Raw genomic sequence first — 18,079 nt, forward strand, 5'->3', positions numbered from 1 at the left:
CCCACTTTAACATGTTTTCCCCTTTCGTCTCTTGTTCTGAGGTGGTTTTCATTAATAATCTATACATTTTTGCAAGTATTTTTGGATCGCTTTGCAATATTTCCTTTTCTAATTTTGAGGTTTTATTTTCAAATCCCCCCCCCCTTTTATGTCTTTTTCATATGTTGCTTTTAATTGATAATATTGTAACCAATTTATTCCAAATGTTTGTAATTGTTGGTAAGTTTTTAATTTAATATTTCCGTCTGCATCCTCTAATATTTCCCTATATGTTGGCCAAGTCTTTTTTGCATCACTCTTTAATGTTGTAGTTGCCTCCACTGGTGAAACCCATTGGGGAGTTTTCTCAATAATTTTCCCTTTTGTTCTTTCCCAGACATCCAATAGAGCCTTTCTTACTATGTGATTTGTAATTTTTTTATGTTGTTCTTTTTTGTCATAAAATAAATAGCCATGCCAGCCATATATTTTGTCCCAACCCTCTAGTGTTAGGACTTCATTATGTTTTACTAATATCCATTTTTTTATCCAACACCAACACGCTGCCTCGAAATACTTTCTTAAATCTGGCACTGCGAATCCTCCACTTTCCTTTGGGCCCATCATTACTTCTAATTTTATCCTTGCCTTTTTTCTCTGCCATATAAAATTTGCAAGATCTCTTTGCCAGCTTATAAAATATTTAGTTCCTATTACAATTGGAATCGTTTGAAATAAAAATAGAATTTTGGGGAGTATCATCATTTTAATCATAGATATTCTTCCTCCTAATGATAATTTTAGTTTTCCCCATTTATCCATACTTCCTTTAATTTCTTTCCATTTTTTGATATAATTATACTTAAATGAATTTGTATTTTTATTTGTAATCCATATCCCTAAGTAGTTCACTTTATTTTCTATTTTTAGTCCTGTTGTTTCCTCTAATTCCTTTATTCCCTTTCTCGCCTATATTTTTTGTTATCAATTTCGATTTATCTTTGTTCAGTTTGAATCCTGCTACTTCGCCAAATTCTTTCATTCTTTCTAATGCTTTTTTTATACTTTCTTTTGGTGTTTCGGTTGTAATAATCACATTTTCTGCAAATGCTCTTACTTTGTAACACTGTATACCAAGACATATGCCCTTTATTTCTTCATCCTTTCGCAGAGCTATTAATAGGGTTTCTAATATTGTTATAAATAGGAGTGGGGATAAAGGACATCCCTGTCGTGTCCCTCTCTCGATGTCGAATTCTTCTGTAATTTTGTTGTTTAGGATTAATTTGGCTCTTTGTTTTTTGTAAATTGCTTGAATTCCATTCATAATTCTTTTACCTAAATTTAAACTTTCGCAGCTTGATGTGCAGCAGTGGGAAGAGTATTCTGTCTCTGTCCACCAGAGGGTCGTTGATGACGTTCCTTTCTTTGCAAGGCACCAATTCCTCCCGCACAGGCCAGTCCTTCTTCGTGTAAGGCTGAGCACGGTCCCTACTATCCCACATGCACAGAAAACATGGGTACTTGGTGAAGCCAGACTGTTGTCCCAACAAAAAGTTCACCATCTTCAGGTCAACACAAATAAACCACTTATGCTGATCATAACCAATTTTCTCCAGCACATACTTCACCGCTTCAGTGTAGTCGAGTGAGCCAGGGGTATAGAGGCAAACTGGTTGCCGTTGTGTAGCAGAACACATTTCAGTGATCGCTTGCTGCTGTCAATGAACAGTCTCCAATCTTTGGGTTCATACTGTGGCACTCCAAGCTTGAGCAGAAGCTGCGCAATATCTGCACAGTACACCAAGTCCTTCTCTTCTGAGAAAAAACGGAGGTACTCTTGATGCCTGTTGCGGAAGAAGCTGATGTCAGAGAGGAGGTTTTTTTCCTTCAATCTGGATGCCAACAGTTTGGCAGAGTCCTTCGACAAGCTGAGGTCGCGAACTAGATCATTCAACTCCTTCTGGGAAAATGGATGTGGAGCATCATCTTCAAGAACCACTTCTTCTTCTTCATGTCCTTCAACACTGGAGGCATCTTCGTCACTAATGTCAGGAAGTTCTCCGAAGATAGGCACTGGAATTTCATCACAATGAGCTACAGGACGACGTGCTGATTGAAGATCAGGATACTTCGTGGGGCGGCTGCCCCATTAACTTAGTTTTGATCCCCCAACTTTATGCTTTGCCGCACCAATTTACGGAAGATTTCGAGGTTTTATGACTTCAAACTGATCCCTTTTTGACATAATCACCCAGAACTATCAGACCTGAATACTTCTTGTCATTAAAATAATCATTTCCAATCAAAACAATTATTCGACATGGCATTTTACCCCCACCAACTTCTTCTAAAATGCTCCACACAAGCGTACATGTGAACAAAAACGTAAAAAAAGACATGTGGCCATAGCTCAAAAACTTGACCTGATTGAGCAAAACCAATGTGATTTTTGGATTCAGTGCATCACATTCGTCCTAAATCAACTGAAAAAACGCAGACAACAAATTTGTTGTAGACCGGTGTAATGTAACCAGTTTAACTTATCTTTAACTTGATCAAATGGTTTTAATTTGTAACCTCCTTCTTCCAATAATAAATCATAATATCTCAACCATTTGGTATCCATATTTAGTTTTTTTCTGGGCCTTTGCCTCCATTGGTGAAAGCCATCTGGGAGTCTTTCTTTCTAAGAGATCTTTATATTTTTTTCCAAACAATATACAGCGATTTCCTAATTACATGGTTTGTTGGTTTGTTTCCAAATAAATTTTTATTTTTTTCAACATGTAATTCTTTTTCCAACAATCCTTATCGTCACATTATAATCCCTTTGACTCTGCCGAGTCCTGACTTCCCTCCCGACCGCTGGTATATACATCACATACTTTTTGCTTATAATATTGTCATAACTACTGTTTTACATTGGAGGTGTTATTCCAGTCCTGCTAGTGTCTTAATATTTTTGTTGTTCTCCTTTATATATTCAGTAAATTTATTCCAATTGTTATTGTATCTCTGGTCCTCTTGGTCCCTGTCAATTTGGCAAGTTCCGCAAAATCTCTCATCTTCACCTGCCACTCCTGGATGGTTGGTAAATCTTGTGTTTTCCATCTTTGGGCCAGTAAAGTTCTTGCGGCGGCTGTGGCATACATGAACAAGTTCTGATCTTTTCTTTTAATTTCTTTTCCCACCAGACCTAGCAAAAATGCCTCTGGTCTTTTAGGGAAAGTATACTTAAATATCTTTTTAAGTTCATTATAGATTAACTCCCAGAACTCCTTGCCACAAGTCCACCACATATGAAAGTAATCTCCATCTATTTCCCTACATTTCCAACATTTTCTGTCTCTTTTCCTATACATTTTAGCTAATATTATTGGCGTCAAATGCCATCTATACATCATTTTTAATACATTCTCCTTTAAAGCCATACATCCTGTAAATCTCAAACCAACATTCCATAATTTTACACATGCTTCCAGCTAAATATTGTGCCCAATATCCATCGCCCATTTTATCATCGATTCTTTAATCTCTTCATCTTTTGTGTACCATTCAAGCAGTAAATCATACATGCTAGATAACAATTTTCCTTTACACTCTATTAGTTAAACTTGGAATTTCGACTTTTTATCCTCAAACCCATTTCTCCTTTTATCCTCACTTAGTAGATTATTAATCTGATGATATTGTAGCCATCCCGTTAACTCAAGTTTCAATTTGGTCATATGGTTTCAGTTTTACCCCTCTCTCTGTTTTCCTGGTAATATCCTCGTATGTTACTCGTTTCCCTTCCATATTACTTTTTTTTAATTGTCAGTATGTCTACTGGTGATATCCACCAAGGTGTCTTTCTCTCTAAGAGATTTTTATTTCTCTCCCACACTTCATATAATGATTTCCTAAACACATTTGTGAATCCCTTGTGTACCTTCCCTTTATCGTACCATAGGTATGAGTGCCACCCATACCTATTATCATGCCCTTCTAAGTCCAGGAGATCCGTGTTTTCCAATGTTAACCATTCCTTCAACCAGACTAAGCAAGCAGCCTCATAATATAAATTCAAGTCAGGCAGGGCGAAACCCCCTCTTTCTTTTTTGTCTATTAATATCTTCATCTTTATTCTTGGTTTCTTCCCCTGCCAGACAAATTTTGATAATATTTTCTGCCATTCTCTCAATTGTGCTGTCCCTTTGATTACCGGTATAGTTTGAAATAAAAATAACATTCTTGGTAAAATATTCATTTTTATCACAGATATTCTACCCAGAAATGACAATTTCAGGCTAGACCATGTGTCTAAGTCCTTCTTGATTTCTTTCCATACATTCTCATAATTGTCTTTAAACAGGTTTATATTCTTCGATGTCAGCCAAATTCCCAGGTATTTCACCTTTTTAGCTACCATAATTCCTGATGTGGCTTGTAATTCTTCTATATCTTCTTTACTCATATTTTTTACTAACATTTTGTTTTATCTTTATTTAACTTGAATCCGGACATCTTTCCAAAATCCTCTTTTTTTTTTTTTAAGTCTCCCTTTTCTTCCCAATTTTCCAAATCAAGTTTTTAAGTACTTACAGTTCCAACTTTCAGTCTCTTTTTTAATGAAGGAATTGGCCACTCAAGCTAGCCAGTCTCAGAGCTTCGCTGCTTTGAAGGAAGCACTCGTTTCTGCTGTGCTGCGTCTCCCACCCCGCTCACTCTTGGGGCTCTAATGAGCTTACCGGGGAGCAGGGGGGTCGCTAAAGTGCACCCGCTGGAACACCAGGTCCTCAGAACACCCGATCTGAGTTTTTTTCCAGGGAACCACGACGCTCTCACGGTCTCCTCAACTTCAAAGCGCAAGGGCTCTTTCAGCCGAAAGGGGTCTCGACTGCCATAACTGTGCAGTCAACCGGAAGTCCTTGTTTTGACCTATAAAGCCTTAAACGGCTCAGGACCGCAATACAGGTGAAACCCAGAAAATTAGAATATCGTGGAAAAGTTCATTTATTCCAGTAATTCAACTTAAAAGGTGAAACTAATATATGAGATAGACTCGTGACATGCAAAGGAAGATATGTTGGAGACTTCCGGAGTGGTGCCATCAGCAATGGCGGACTCCCTCTGAACTGGAGGGACTAGCTCAGCGCAAAACGGGTCTTACCCGCTACGGCGAAGCGGGGACCCTTTAAAAATCACAGGTGGATGAAGCCTGTGACCATGGGACTCGGCGGGCACCTTTAGCGCCCCCCCAATCTGCAAAGGAACCCATTAATGGGCTCCGAAGCGAAGAGGGGGAAGCGGCGCGGTGCTGTGAGTCAACTGCTATTTCCGTTGGAGTGAAGCCGCATAGCCGTTGCCGGAGAGCGCTGCCTTCTTCTTGGGACAATTTGGCTTCTAAAATAATCACCCGTGAGTACTTAAACCTGGAATAATTGGACTTTAAATAAGGACTTGCAAGCAGAAAGAAATCGGTCTTAAAAAGAATTTATTTCAATTTGGTACTGAGACGGGAAGGTCTAAACAGGAAGTCAGCCTTCCGTTTCTTTGTAGTCTGAATAAAGCAAAGACAACGTAAACTAGAGCTCAGAAAATCATTTCTAAAGGATTGGCTTTCATCATCTACCGTATTTTTCGCTCTATAACACGCAGATTTTTTCTCCTAAAAAGGAAGGGGAAATGTCTGTGCGTGTTATGCAGCGAATGTGTGGTCCCTGGAGCCGAAAAATGAGGCAAAAATCAAACCGCGCTTCAGGGAGAAGGGAGCTCCGTGAGAGAGGAAGTGGTGGCTTTCCTGCATTCTGCCTCAGGGTCTTACTGCCCACCCTGCTCTGTTTCGTTACTGTGTTTGCTCAAACGGAACAAAGAGCAGGGAAAGCCCCTCCCCTCCAGGCAAGTAGAGGGGAGAGCAGAGCGTCCCTCGTTCTATCCTCTCCCTGCTCCGGAGGGAACAATGTTTGTGAAGGGAAGAGAGATTACAGGTTCGGCTTAAAATTCTGATTTGACTTCCTGCTTTTTGTTTTTGGAGACACACAGCATTCAAATATGCTTTCTTCCATTTAAAAGGATGAAATCCTTAAACAGTGTTTTGCCTGTAAATTCATGCGATCTGGAAGATTACAGTGTCTGTACCTCTTAAGGGATGGCAAAGCTTAGGTTTCGCTGCTAAATAGTTCTTAATGCAGTTAAAATGCTTTCTTCTGTCATGCTGGTGGGAGGGAGAGGGAGAGAGAGAGAGCGCAGGCTGGCTGGCTTGTGTGGGTGGGTGGGGGGAAACTTTTGCCTTCCTTTCCTCACGTTATAGCCCTCTCCTGCATTCTTAGCCTTCTGTGTTTTTCCTTCCCTCCCCACTTAAAATGTGGTTACAAAGCATGGATCCACATGGATCCTCAGGATCTTTGCATTGGGTCACCCCAAATTCACCATCAGAGCACACAGCATGTCCATGGCTACAGCCTGCCCCCCCAAAATCACACACCCATTGTTGCCTGGGGCTGCAATGGTGCAAAAACGTGGTTACAAAGCATGGATCCACATGGATCCTCAGGATCTTTGCATTGGGTCAGCCAAAATTCACCATCAGAGCACATAGCATGTCCATGGCTACAGCCTGTCCCCCCCCCCCAAAAAAAAAATCATGCACCCACTGTTGCCTGGGGCTGCAATGGTGCAAAAACGTGGTTACAAAGCATGGATCCACATGGATCCTCAGGATCTTTGCATTGGGTCACCCCAAATTCACCATCAGAGCACACAGCATGTCCATGGCTACAGCCTGCCCCCCCAAAATCACACACCCATTGTTGCCTGGGGCTGCAATGGTGCAAAAACGTGGTTACAAAGCATGGATCCACATGGATCCTCAGGATCTTTGCATTGGGTCAGCCAAAATTCACCATCAGAGCACATAGCATGTCCATGGCTACAGCCTGTCCCCCCCCCCAAAAAAAAAAAAATCATGCACCCACTGTTGCCTGGGGCTGCAATGGTGCAAAAACGTGGTTACAAAGCATGGATCCACATGGATCCTCAGGATCTTTGCATTGGGTCAGCCAAAATTCACCATCAGAGCACATAGCATGTCCATGGCTACAGCCTGTCCCCCCCCAAAAAAATCATGCACCCACTGTTGCCTGGGGCTGCAATGGTGCAAAAAGTGGTTAAAAAGTATGGGTCCACATGGATCCTCAGGATCTTTGCATTGGGTCAGCCAAAATTCACCATCAGAGCACATAGCATGTCCATGGCTACAGCCTGCCCCCCCAAAAAAATCACGCACCCACTGTTGCCTGGGGCTGCAATGGTGCAAAAACGTGGTTACAAAGCATGGATCCACAGGGATTCTCAGGATTTTTGCATTGGGTCACCCCAAATTCACCATCAGATCACATGTCTGTGGCCACAGCATGAAGCACAAAAATGATACGTCCACTGTTTCATTCAGAATATTTTTTCCCTTGTTTTCCTCCTCTAAAAACGATGTGCGTGTTATGGTCAGGTGCGTGTTATAGAGCGAAAAATACGGTAAATTTGTTGAACCTTATTTCGGTAGCAGGAGAACCTGCAGAAGTGAATTTAAAGTAAAGTAACTTTTCATCGTCCTGATCCTGGAGCGGGGTGTCAGAACTGACGTTTGAAGCTCATTGACCAGAGACAAAAACTTTTTGACAGATAGCCAAAAGAAGAGAAACATAGTGATTCCATTGTTTCCTTCCGCATTTTAAAGGAACAAATATCGACAAAATATCTCAAAAGAAAAAGAAACATTGTTGTTAGATCTGTTCTCAAAAGAACTCAGGCTTGCTAGAGAGGTTAAAAGCAACAAAAAAGGCTTTTATGGGTATGTCCGTAGCAAAAGGAAGAACAAAGAAACAGTGGGGTCACTCAGAGGAGAAGATGGTGAAATGCAAACAGGGGACACAGAAAGGGCTGAACTCCTCAATGCCTTCTTTGCCTCAGTCTTCTCTGATAAAGAAAACAATGCCCGACCTGAAGAATTTGGAGCAAATGATTCAGCAGAGGAAACACAGCCCAGAATAACTAAGGAGATAGTACAAGAATACTTGGCTAGTCTAGATGTATTCAAGTCTCCAGGGCCAGATGAACTGCATCCAAGAGTATTAAAAGAACTGGCAGATGTGATTTCAGAACCACTGGCAGTCATCTTTGAGAATTCCTGGAGAACAGGCGAAGTCCCGGCAGACTGGAGGAGGGCAAATGTTGTCCCTATTTTCAAAAAGGGGAAAAGAGAGGACCCAAATAATTATCGCCCAGTCAGTCTGACATCAATACCAGGGAAGATTCTGGAGAAGATCATTAAGCAAACAGTCTGTGAGCACCTAGAAAGGAATGCTGTGATCACCAATAGTCAGCATGGATTTCTGAAAAATAAGTCATGTCAGACTAACTTGATCTCTTTTTTTGACAGAATTACAAGCCTGGTAGATGAAGGGAACGCAGTGGATGTAGCCTACCTTGATTTCAGCAAGGCATTTGACAAGGTGCCCCATGATATTCTTGTAAAGAAGCTGGTAAAATGCGGTCTTGACTATGCTACCACTCAGTGGATTTGTAACTGGCTGACTGACCGAACCCAAAGGGTGCTCATCAATGGTTCCTCTTCATCCTGGAGAAGAGTGACTAGTGGGGTGCCACAGGGTTCTGTCTTGGGCCCGGTCTTATTCAACATCTTTATCAACGACTTGGATGATGGACTCAAGGGCATCCTGATCAAATTTGCAGATGACACCAAACTGGGAGGGGTGGCTAACACCCCAGAGGACAGGATCACACTTCAAAACGACCTTGACAGATTAGAGAACTGGGCCAAAACAAACAAGATGAACTTTAACAGGGAGAAATGTAAAATATTGCACTTGGGCAAAAAAAATGAGAGGCACAAATACAAGATGGGGGACACTTGGCTTGAGAGCAGTACATGTGAAAAGGATCTAAGAGTCTTGGTTGACCACAAACTTGACATGAGCCAACAGTGTGACGTGGCAGCTAAAAAAGCCAATGCAATTCTGGGCTGCATCAATAGGAGTATAGCATCTAGATCAAGGGAAGTAATAGTGCCACTGTATTCTGCTCTGGTCAGACCTCACCTGGAGTACTGTGTCCAGTTCTGGGCACCACAGTTCAAGAAGGACACTGACAAACTGGAACGTGTCCAGAGGAGGGCAACCAAAATGGTCAAAGGCCTGGAAACGATGCCTTATGAGGAACGGCTAAGGGAGCTGGGCATGTTTAGCCTGGAGAAGAGGAGGTTAAGGGGTGATATGATAGCCATGTTCAAATATATAAAAGGATGTCATATAGAAGAGGGAGAAAGGTTGTTTTCTGCTGCTCCAGAGAAGCGGACACGGAGCAATGGATCCAAACTACAAGAAAGAAGATTCCACCTAAACATTAGGAAGAACTTCCTGACAGTAAGAGCTGTTCGACAGTGGAATTTGCTGCCAAGGAGTGTGGTGGAGTCTCCTTCTTTGGAGGTCTTTAAGCAGAGGCTTGACAACCATATGTCAGGAGTGCTCTGATGGTGTTTCCTGCTTGGCAGGGGGTTGGACTCGATGGCCCTTGTGGTCTCTTCCAACTCTATGATTCTATGAAAGAACAAATAGAAGGTTTCCCCCTAGAGGGAGACTGCGAAACTGTAACTAATTTCAGGGAGCTGACAGCTGTCACAGATTACAATCGTGGGAACAGACTTGTGACCTTGCAGGACAATGTATTCAGAAGCTCTGCTGTGTGCCTTTTATAAAACAAATGCCCTACTTGAACAATTACATGAGGAGACGAATTTGATGACTGACTCTGTTAGAAATTTTAAACAGGCAGTGGGAAATTTTGACCAGGCAGTGGGAAAGTATATGGAACCCACCCAGGAATTAAATCAGGAGTGTGTCCTGACAGAACAGATGAGAGAAGAGGATGCTGCTGAATCCTGGGCGCCAGAGTTGGAGGGAGCTGCGGACCTGCAGGAACATGAGCTTTTGGACTTGACAAATGAACTTGGAAAAAACAGACTTGGGAAGATAAAGTTTGGATTGGCTTGGAAATGGGGGGTTGGATTGATCCCCCTGTGCAGGGATATTTGGACCTCCCGAGTCTGGCAATGGGCCATCAGAGGTTTGGAGCTGTGGGGGCTTTCAATTTTGGAAGGATCTTGAAACATGTTGTTAAATATCATATGGAGTTGAGTTTGGACTATAGAAAAGGGGCAGATTTATTGAAAAGGGTCAAAAACATTACCAAGCTGGAGTTCCCACGAGTGAAAGGAGAATATGAAGGGACATGGAAGAGACTTAAGGGCTTCGGATATAAGGTTACCAGGTTAATGCGCCAGATCAATGGGATAAAAAGGACTGACAAAACCCGGGACCAGGAGGAAGGGACGCTGGATGAAGATTGGATTGTCTTTATTTCTTTTTTGTTTTGTTACTAAGATTGTTTTATAAAATTGATGAATGTTAGAAGGATGTTGAAATGAAGTTGCATGGCCCTAGCAAAAATGTTTAAAGAATTAGGAAAGAATATTATGGTTATTAGAAGTTGGTAAGAATAAGACTTAAGCTGTAAGTTTGAAGGTTGTTTACAAGATAAGATGATATTAGATTAAGGTGACATTATTTTAAGATTAAACAAAGAGGGGAAGGATTTGCTGAACTAACAAATTGAACTGGAATACAAAAAGGGAGGTGTGAGGAGGTCCGGGAAACAAGCAAATGAAAGAAAGTGATGGAAAGATGGGATTGTTTTACTATTTTTATTTTGTATTTTCTTTTTTCTTTTTTCATTTTGTAAAATTCTAATAAATATCTTTTTAAAAAAAAGCAAAGGAAGATATGTCAAGCCTTTATTTGTTATAATTGTGATAATCATGGTGTACAGCTGATGAAAACCCCAAATTAACAATCTCAGAAAATTAGAATATTAAATGAAATCAGCAAAACAAGGACTGCAAATAGAGCAATATTGGACTTCTGAAAAGTAGAAGCATGCATATGTACTCAGTACTTGGTTTGGGCCCCTTTTGCATCAATTACTGCCTCAATGCGGCATGGCATGGATGCTATCAGCCTGTGGCACTGCTGAGGTGTTATGGAAGACCAGGAAGCTTCAATAGCAGCCTTCAGCTCTTCTGCATTGCTCGGTCTCATGTCTCTCATCTTTCTCTTTGCAATGCCCCATAGATTCTCTATGGGGTTCAGGTCAGGTGAGTTTGCTGGCCAATCAAGCACAGTAATCCCATGGGCATTGAACCAGGTTTTGGTACTTTTGGCACTATGGGCAGGTGACAAAGTCCTTCTGGAAAAAGAAAGCAGCATCCCCATAAAGCTCGTCTGCGAAAGGAAGCATGAAGTGCTCCAAAATCTCCTGGTAGACAGCTGCGTTGACCCTGGACTTAATGAAGCACAGTGGACCAACACCAGCTGATGGCATGTCTCCCCAAATCAACACTTCACACTGGACTTCAAGCATTTGGCATTGGAAACTTCACACTGGACTTCAAGCATCTGGCATTGTGTGCCTCCCCATTCTGCCTCCAGACTCTGGGTCCTTAGTTTCCAAATGAGATGCAAAAGTTGCTCTCATTAGAAAAGAGGACTAAGAGGACTTGGGACCACTGAGCAACAGACTAGTTCTTTTTTCCCCTTTCTTTAGCCTAGGCAAGATTCTTCTGATGTTGTTTCTTGTTCAGGAGTGGCTTGACAAGAGGAATACAACATTTGAAGCCCATCTCCAGGAGCCGTCTGTGTGTGGTGGCTCTTGATGCACTAACTCCAGCCTCAGTCCACTCCTTGTGAAAGTCCCCACAACATTTGAATGGTCTTTTCCTGACAATCCTCTCCAGGCTGTGGTCATCCCTGCTGCTTGTGCACCTTTTTCTGCCACACTTTCCCCTTCTGCATAACTTTCCATTAATGTGCTTCAATACAGCACTTTGGAAACACCCAACTTCTTCTGCAATTACCGTTTGAGGCTTTCCTTCCTTACGGAGGGTCTCAATGATGGCTTTCTGCACAACTGTTAGGTCAGCAGCCTTCCCCATGATTGTGCTTCCTACTGAACCCATTGCAGGTGTTATGGATTGAATAGCTACTGCACCTTTTCACAATATTCTAATTTTCTGAGATTGTTAATTTGGGGTTTTTATCAGCTGTACTCCATAATCATCACAATTATAACAAATAAAGGCTTGACATATCTCACTTTGTATGTCATGAGTCTATCTCATATATTAGTTTCACCTTTTAAGTTGAATTACTGAAATAAATGAACTTTTCCACGATATTCTAATTTTCCAAGTTTCACCTGTACTTCGTGAACCACCTCTTTCCATATGAACCTTCCCGGACCCTGTGATCATCTTCTGAGGCCCTTCTTTGTGGGCCTCCTCAAGAGGTCTGGAGGGTGGCAACACAAGAATGGGGATTTCTCAGTAGTGGCTTTTTTCAGGGTTTTTATTGGGTTATTGCTTTTATTTTTATTTTATATACTGTGATCTTTTTATGTGAACCGCCCTGAGACCTCCGGGTATAGAAATTCAATAAATAATAATAATTAATAATAATAATCAGACAAAAAGAAATTTGTGAGGCAGCCAGGGCTTCCTTATTCCTATTTGTGTATACGTGTGATCTTTTTCAGGACAGTGGACTATATCCAGAGTTTTCTGTCCATGAGTGCAAGGGCTCTTGCACTAGTGGATGGGCGAGTTTCAGTTTTGCGCAGTGGAGGAATCCAGTTCAGCAGCTGCATTCGCAGAAGCTCATTGGACAGTAGACTGTTCCTTCTGTTGCAGGGCAAACGTGGGAGCAAACTGCTTGATCTTTCTCTTGCATCACAGTGTTCTGCTGGTGCAAAACGTTTCGGCTGCAGAACAAGTATACCTTTGTTACTTTAAATTAGCACTTCATTGGATAAAACCCACAATGAATGAATGAACATTTGGCTGAAATCAGTCATAGGGTTTGAAGAACATGGGTGGGGAACCAAAACGTGGGGAACCTGTGGCCCTCCCGGTGTTAAGAACATAAAAAGAAGAGCTTGCTGGATGTGGTCCCTGGCTACTGGCCCGTCCAGTCCAGCATCCTGGTCTCACAGTGGCCAACCAGATGCCCGAGGGAAACTGGCAAGCAGGACCCAAGCAAAGGAGCCCTTTCTCCTCCTGCAGTTTCCAGCAACTGGTATTCAGAGCCACCAGCTGTGGAGGCAGAGCAGGGCCATTATGTGTTGCAGGACCACCCTCCCTGACCATTGGTCCATGCTGACTGAGGCTGGGGGAAGCTGGAGTCCAACAACACCTCAAGGGTCCCAGGATGTGGGGGAAGTTGGATGTGGAGTGTCCAAGGGGTCCTGGCTTGGGTATGGCTTACGGTGATCTTCTTCCCCCAGGTACCTTCTGTGCTCTGGACATCTGCCTGTCTCAACTGCAGGACGTGGGCACGCTGAACGTGCAGCAGACAGTGGTGCGGATGAGGACGCAGCGAGCTTTCAGCATCCAGACCCCCGAGCAGTACTACTTCTGCTACTTGGCCATCATTGAGCATGCGCAGAGAGAGAACCTGCTCCCTTCCTCCTACGCCTGGGCAGGGAAGGAGAAGAGCTAATAGGAATCCTGGCCCAGCGGCCACAGAGCAGCAGGGACCCGGCCAAACCCTGTTTCCTCCCTTCCTCCCTCTTGACCAAACCAGATTCGTCAGCATCTTCAGATGCAGCTTTGCCCAGAACACTGATTTGAGCCAATTTTTCTGCCGCTGAGGCTATCAGAAACTTTCTGTTTGACTAGCTGGCTAGCTCAAGTCGCAACTAGTAGCCATGGGCTATGAAGGCTTGCATTCTCCAAGACTAGCACCCTTGATTGAACTGTGCCTTATTAAAAAAAGAACAAACCAAACTTCTGGTCCTGACTTGCCACTGGAGGCAAACAGGGAGAAGATGGAACTCCTTGCCATGTCAGTGTCCTCCACCTTCTAGAGACAGAGGGGGTGCTGCTTTCCTGGTTCTGATGCAGAAGGGGACCCTTTCCAGTTATATCCAAGGCCAGGATAGAAGAAGATTTCCGTCTTGCCCACCACTGAATCTAGGTGTTTTCTTCTCTGTATGTACTTAATACACACTCCTCGTTCAAAGATGTAGCCAGTATTTTCTTTGCATAAATATGATGCAGAGTCCTAATATCTTACAGGGACCTAATATCTTACAGGGACCTTTGTATTGAGTGGCAGCGTCAGTGTTATGAATTATGTTAATGGTTCTTGTCTGCCCAGCCTGCCCAAGGTTGGTCTTGCCCACTGTGCCATCCCAGTTCACCCACTGATGTAGCTTCAACATACACACACTTGCAAGGGCACACCTGTTGTGCAGAGGTGTACAGGTTGCGTGCAAGTTATGATGTCGTATCACACAAATGCCGCAGTGCCTGGTGTGTGTGTGTGTCCATGTGATGTTGCCACAGCAGGATGCACCCTTAACCTGCAAGGATCCTCCGTGCCACATCCCAGTGGGATTCTTCTCCCCTGCCTTCACCTTTCTTGCCCGTGATTGTATCTTAAGTCTGCAGAAAAGGTTATTAGCTGGGGTGCAGATCTGTGGGTCTCTTTTCCTGCGATGTGGGGCGGGGCATGTGGAACCCACTTGCAGTTTTGCTGCTAGCCAGGAATGCTAGGCAGTTGTTGGTACGAAGGACTCAGCAGGGGACAGTGTGGATGTGAGTGGCCAAATAAGTGGGGCTTAACCCCCAAACATCTGGGAGAAGGGAGGTAGAGGAAGGAGACTTGATATCGGGCCTCAGATCTGTTCTCTCCCACAGCCCCTCCTCTCCGACAAAACCTTGAAAGCCAATTTTGTTTAAGTGGGGGAATTCTTGCTCTCTACATCCAGTTCTTTCTCCTTGCGCAGCCTGCCAGTGACAAGACTGGGAGCTCCTGTTTTCTTAAAGCAGGCTGACAGCCACCCTCCACCCCAATTTCTGCTTGGAGAGGAGGAGGGTGGCATCTGAGCTGCCCTCAGTAACTTTATACTGGAATAAGCTCTTTTAATGCGCATATTTTTTATTTTTTACAATCCCTTTTTCTTTCTTTCTCTCCCTTTCTTTCTCAGTTTTGTATTTAACATTAACTTGATCAAGTCCGAATTGGAGATAACTGTAAATGTTCCTATTTGCTATTGTATGGCAATTTCTTTCTCTCCCTCCCTCTCTCTCTCTCTCTTGTATTTGCAAATAAATATACCTACAACCCACACCTTCACTGCCGTCTCATTTGTTGCGTTGGTTTAAAGCAGAGGTGGTGAAAGTCAAGCCCCAGGGGCCAGTCAGTCTGCCTGTTAGTACTCTTCCCCAGGCCCCCTCCATTCTCATACTTCTGGCGCTGGTTTTGCCTGACAGGAACAGGCCCTTGAGCTGTGATAATGCTTCCTGCTTTCCTGTGTGAAGCAGGGTGCGGAGAGTTGGCGACGCCTCTAGGGCTTTGGCCTGGCTCCCATAGCAAGTTCCGAGTTGCATCTGTTTGCTCCACCCCCTTTGCCTCTGGCCCCACCCAGCCTGGCATACAGCTTTCCAAAAACTGCTCCTCAAGCTGGAAAAACATTACTTGGCCCTCATTTAAAGCATGTGAATGACTGGGAGATTCCTGGTGTGGGTCAGTTTCTGGTACCAGCTTTAACTGTCATGGTGTCTTTCCCAATTTCAGTTTTGCACTGAACATCTCTCAAAAATAGTTGATTTGTTTATTTTTGGTGAGCCATTCTTGGAGGTGTACTGCAATACAGTGGTACCTCGGGTTACAGACGCTTCAGGTTACAGACGCTTCAGGTTACAGACTCCAATAACCCAGAAATAGTACCTCGGGTTAAGAACTTTGCTTCAGGATGAGAACAGAAATCGTGCTCCGGCAGTTTGGCGGCAGCGGGAGGCCACATTAGCTAAAGTGATGCTTCAGGTTGAGAACAGTTTCATGTTAAGAACGGATCTCCAGAACGAATTAAGTTCTTAACCCAAGGTACCACTGTACTGGATTGATGCGTGGAGCAGATGGAGGAAGCCCCTATTCCATCTCCGAGTTCCAAAAATCCAGTTAATATATAGTCTCCTCAAATCCAGGCTGTATCGGATTTGTATTGGATCTGGTAAGAACCGATGAATTAGCATAGATAATGTTTTTGCATGATCCCAGCTGAAAGGCCAAGAAGCAGTCAGATCATTTACATACCTCATTTCCTACAAACCCACTGTGCTCCAAGCAGCTCACAGAAGATGGGAAAGTGGGAAGCTGTTTATAGGAGTCAAACCATGGCAGAAGTTCTCTAGGATGTCCGAAGGGATCTCTCCCAGCCCTTTCTGAGGTTGCTGGAGATTGAACCTGGAACCTGTTACATGCAAAGGAAATGCTCTGCCAGCAGTGCTTGGGCTTTCTAAGAAGCCAAACAAAATCATTGCACTTTTGAAATCCGTGCTTTTGGAAAGTTCAGTCTGCCATATTGATTAAAAATGGCATCCAATTGTACCCAAGCAAAATACAAAAACCTGCTCCTTGGGAATTGGGTTACAAAAGCTAAGAGGAGTCCAAATGCATAGCAAATACAGAAACAACTTTCCAAAATTTATAACAGATAAATTCCTCTCATGCAAGAGTTACTTGGCAGTAGCTAGTATCAGTCCAGCTTATTTTCTTTAAGTCCTTCACAAACTGGCATTTCACCCCACCCATCGCACCACAACAAAAAGCCCTCTAAACATAAGCAATTTATCTCATTTATTGAGACCTACTAGACACCACCTTTGCTGCTGTTTTGGTCTCCACCTGGAGTGGAAAGAGGATCATTGATTCTGGTTTCTCCTATTCTTTACTTGATTATATTTTCTTTCTTTTAAGAAAAAGAAAGAAATCAAGGTAATTGGGTGGTTAAAGCTCAGCTCAAAATTGCAGGCATTTTGTTGGCAATAAAATGACTCACTCTTCTGCTTCGTGCAAATCCTGTGACCTACCTGTCTTTGGCAGCACCTTTGACTGAACTCCATTAAGGATTGTTATATTTGTCCAATATTTAGTTGCTGCCTTTGTTGCAAGGAAAGAGGCAGCCCTTTTTTTCCTCTACATCACAGTCATAATTACTGAAACCAAAACACCCACCGAGTTCTTTGGCCCATGGCTACAAGTCGGGGGCAGTGAAATAGCAATGGCAAAAGATGAAATACGTCTGTCTCTTGACAGCACAGAGGGTTTCCCAGTTGCCTCCACATCTTACCAGCCTGTGAAGTGAAATCAATAACTCTGCATGGAATCCCAGATCTCAGTACAGTACCTGTGATTTCCCCCTCCACCTTCCTAAAAAATGAATTAAACACTTCCATTTCCAACCACAATTCAAGTGTTTAGCTTTACAATCCTATATGCCTTAGAACCCAGGAATATGGATGGACGTGAGAAACTATGTGGCATAATGGCTAGAGTGTTGGACAAGGACCTGGGAGGGAAATCCCCACTCAGCCATGGAGCTCACTGGGTGACCTTAGGCTAGAAGCCTAACCTATCTCACTGGGTTGTTGTGAGGATGAAATGGGAAGGAGGGGAACTATGTACACCACCTTGAGAGCCTTGGAAGATAAAGGTGCTGTATGAATGTAATAATAATTTACTAAATCAGACCTCTGCTCCACCTGTTAGTCAATGTGAACCAGGGATAGGGAACCTATGGCCCTCCCAGATGTTGCTGGACATCCTTCCACATCAGCTCCAGACAGCGTAGTCAAGGTCAGAGGAGATGGATATAAAAGCGCCTGCTGGATCAGGTCAATGGCCCTTCTGGTCCAGCATTCTGTGAAGAAACCTGCAAGCAGGATTCAAGCACAAGACCACCCTCCCCTCCTGAAGGTTCCAGCAACTGTTATGGAGATCAATGAAGGTTCCCCCTCCTGGCTTACAATGACGAACAGCAACTCTCCAAGGTTTCCAGTGGGAGCCGTTGTCTGCCCTGGACCTGCAGTTGGCAGGGGCCTGAACCTGGGATCCTCCTCTGTGTTGGGAACTTTGGCTCCTGCCATAAAAATAAATCAAGATCCTGGTTCTTGTGGTTCTAAATAGAGGGATGGTTTAAATATAAC

The 18,079-nt window shown here is 43.3% G+C and overlaps 1 protein-coding gene across 4 annotated transcripts in view; it reads left to right on the forward strand.

The window, feature by feature from the left end:
* PTPN9 (protein tyrosine phosphatase non-receptor type 9) overlaps nucleotides 1-15,219 on the forward strand; it is a 55,610-nt gene extending 40,391 nt beyond the window's left edge. For 3 of the 4 annotated variants that reach the window (XM_028706032.2, XM_028706031.2, XM_077918841.1), the window contains one exon: nucleotides 13,372-15,219. In XM_028706032.2, the coding sequence (XP_028561865.1) occupies nucleotides 13,372-13,586 (215 nt within the window). In that variant the 3' untranslated portion in view covers nucleotides 13,587-15,219. Of the gene's footprint in view, nucleotides 1-1,337; nucleotides 2,594-13,371 lie in introns of those variants that run through there. The other variant, XM_077918842.1, reaches the window with a different exon arrangement.
* The last annotated feature ends 2,860 nt before the right edge of the window (nucleotides 15,220-18,079 follow it).

Source organism: Podarcis muralis, chromosome 14 (genome assembly GCF_964188315.1).
Source record: "Podarcis muralis chromosome 14, rPodMur119.hap1.1, whole genome shotgun sequence".
In the NCBI taxonomy this organism is placed as follows: Eukaryota; Metazoa; Chordata; class Lepidosauria; order Squamata; family Lacertidae; genus Podarcis; species Podarcis muralis.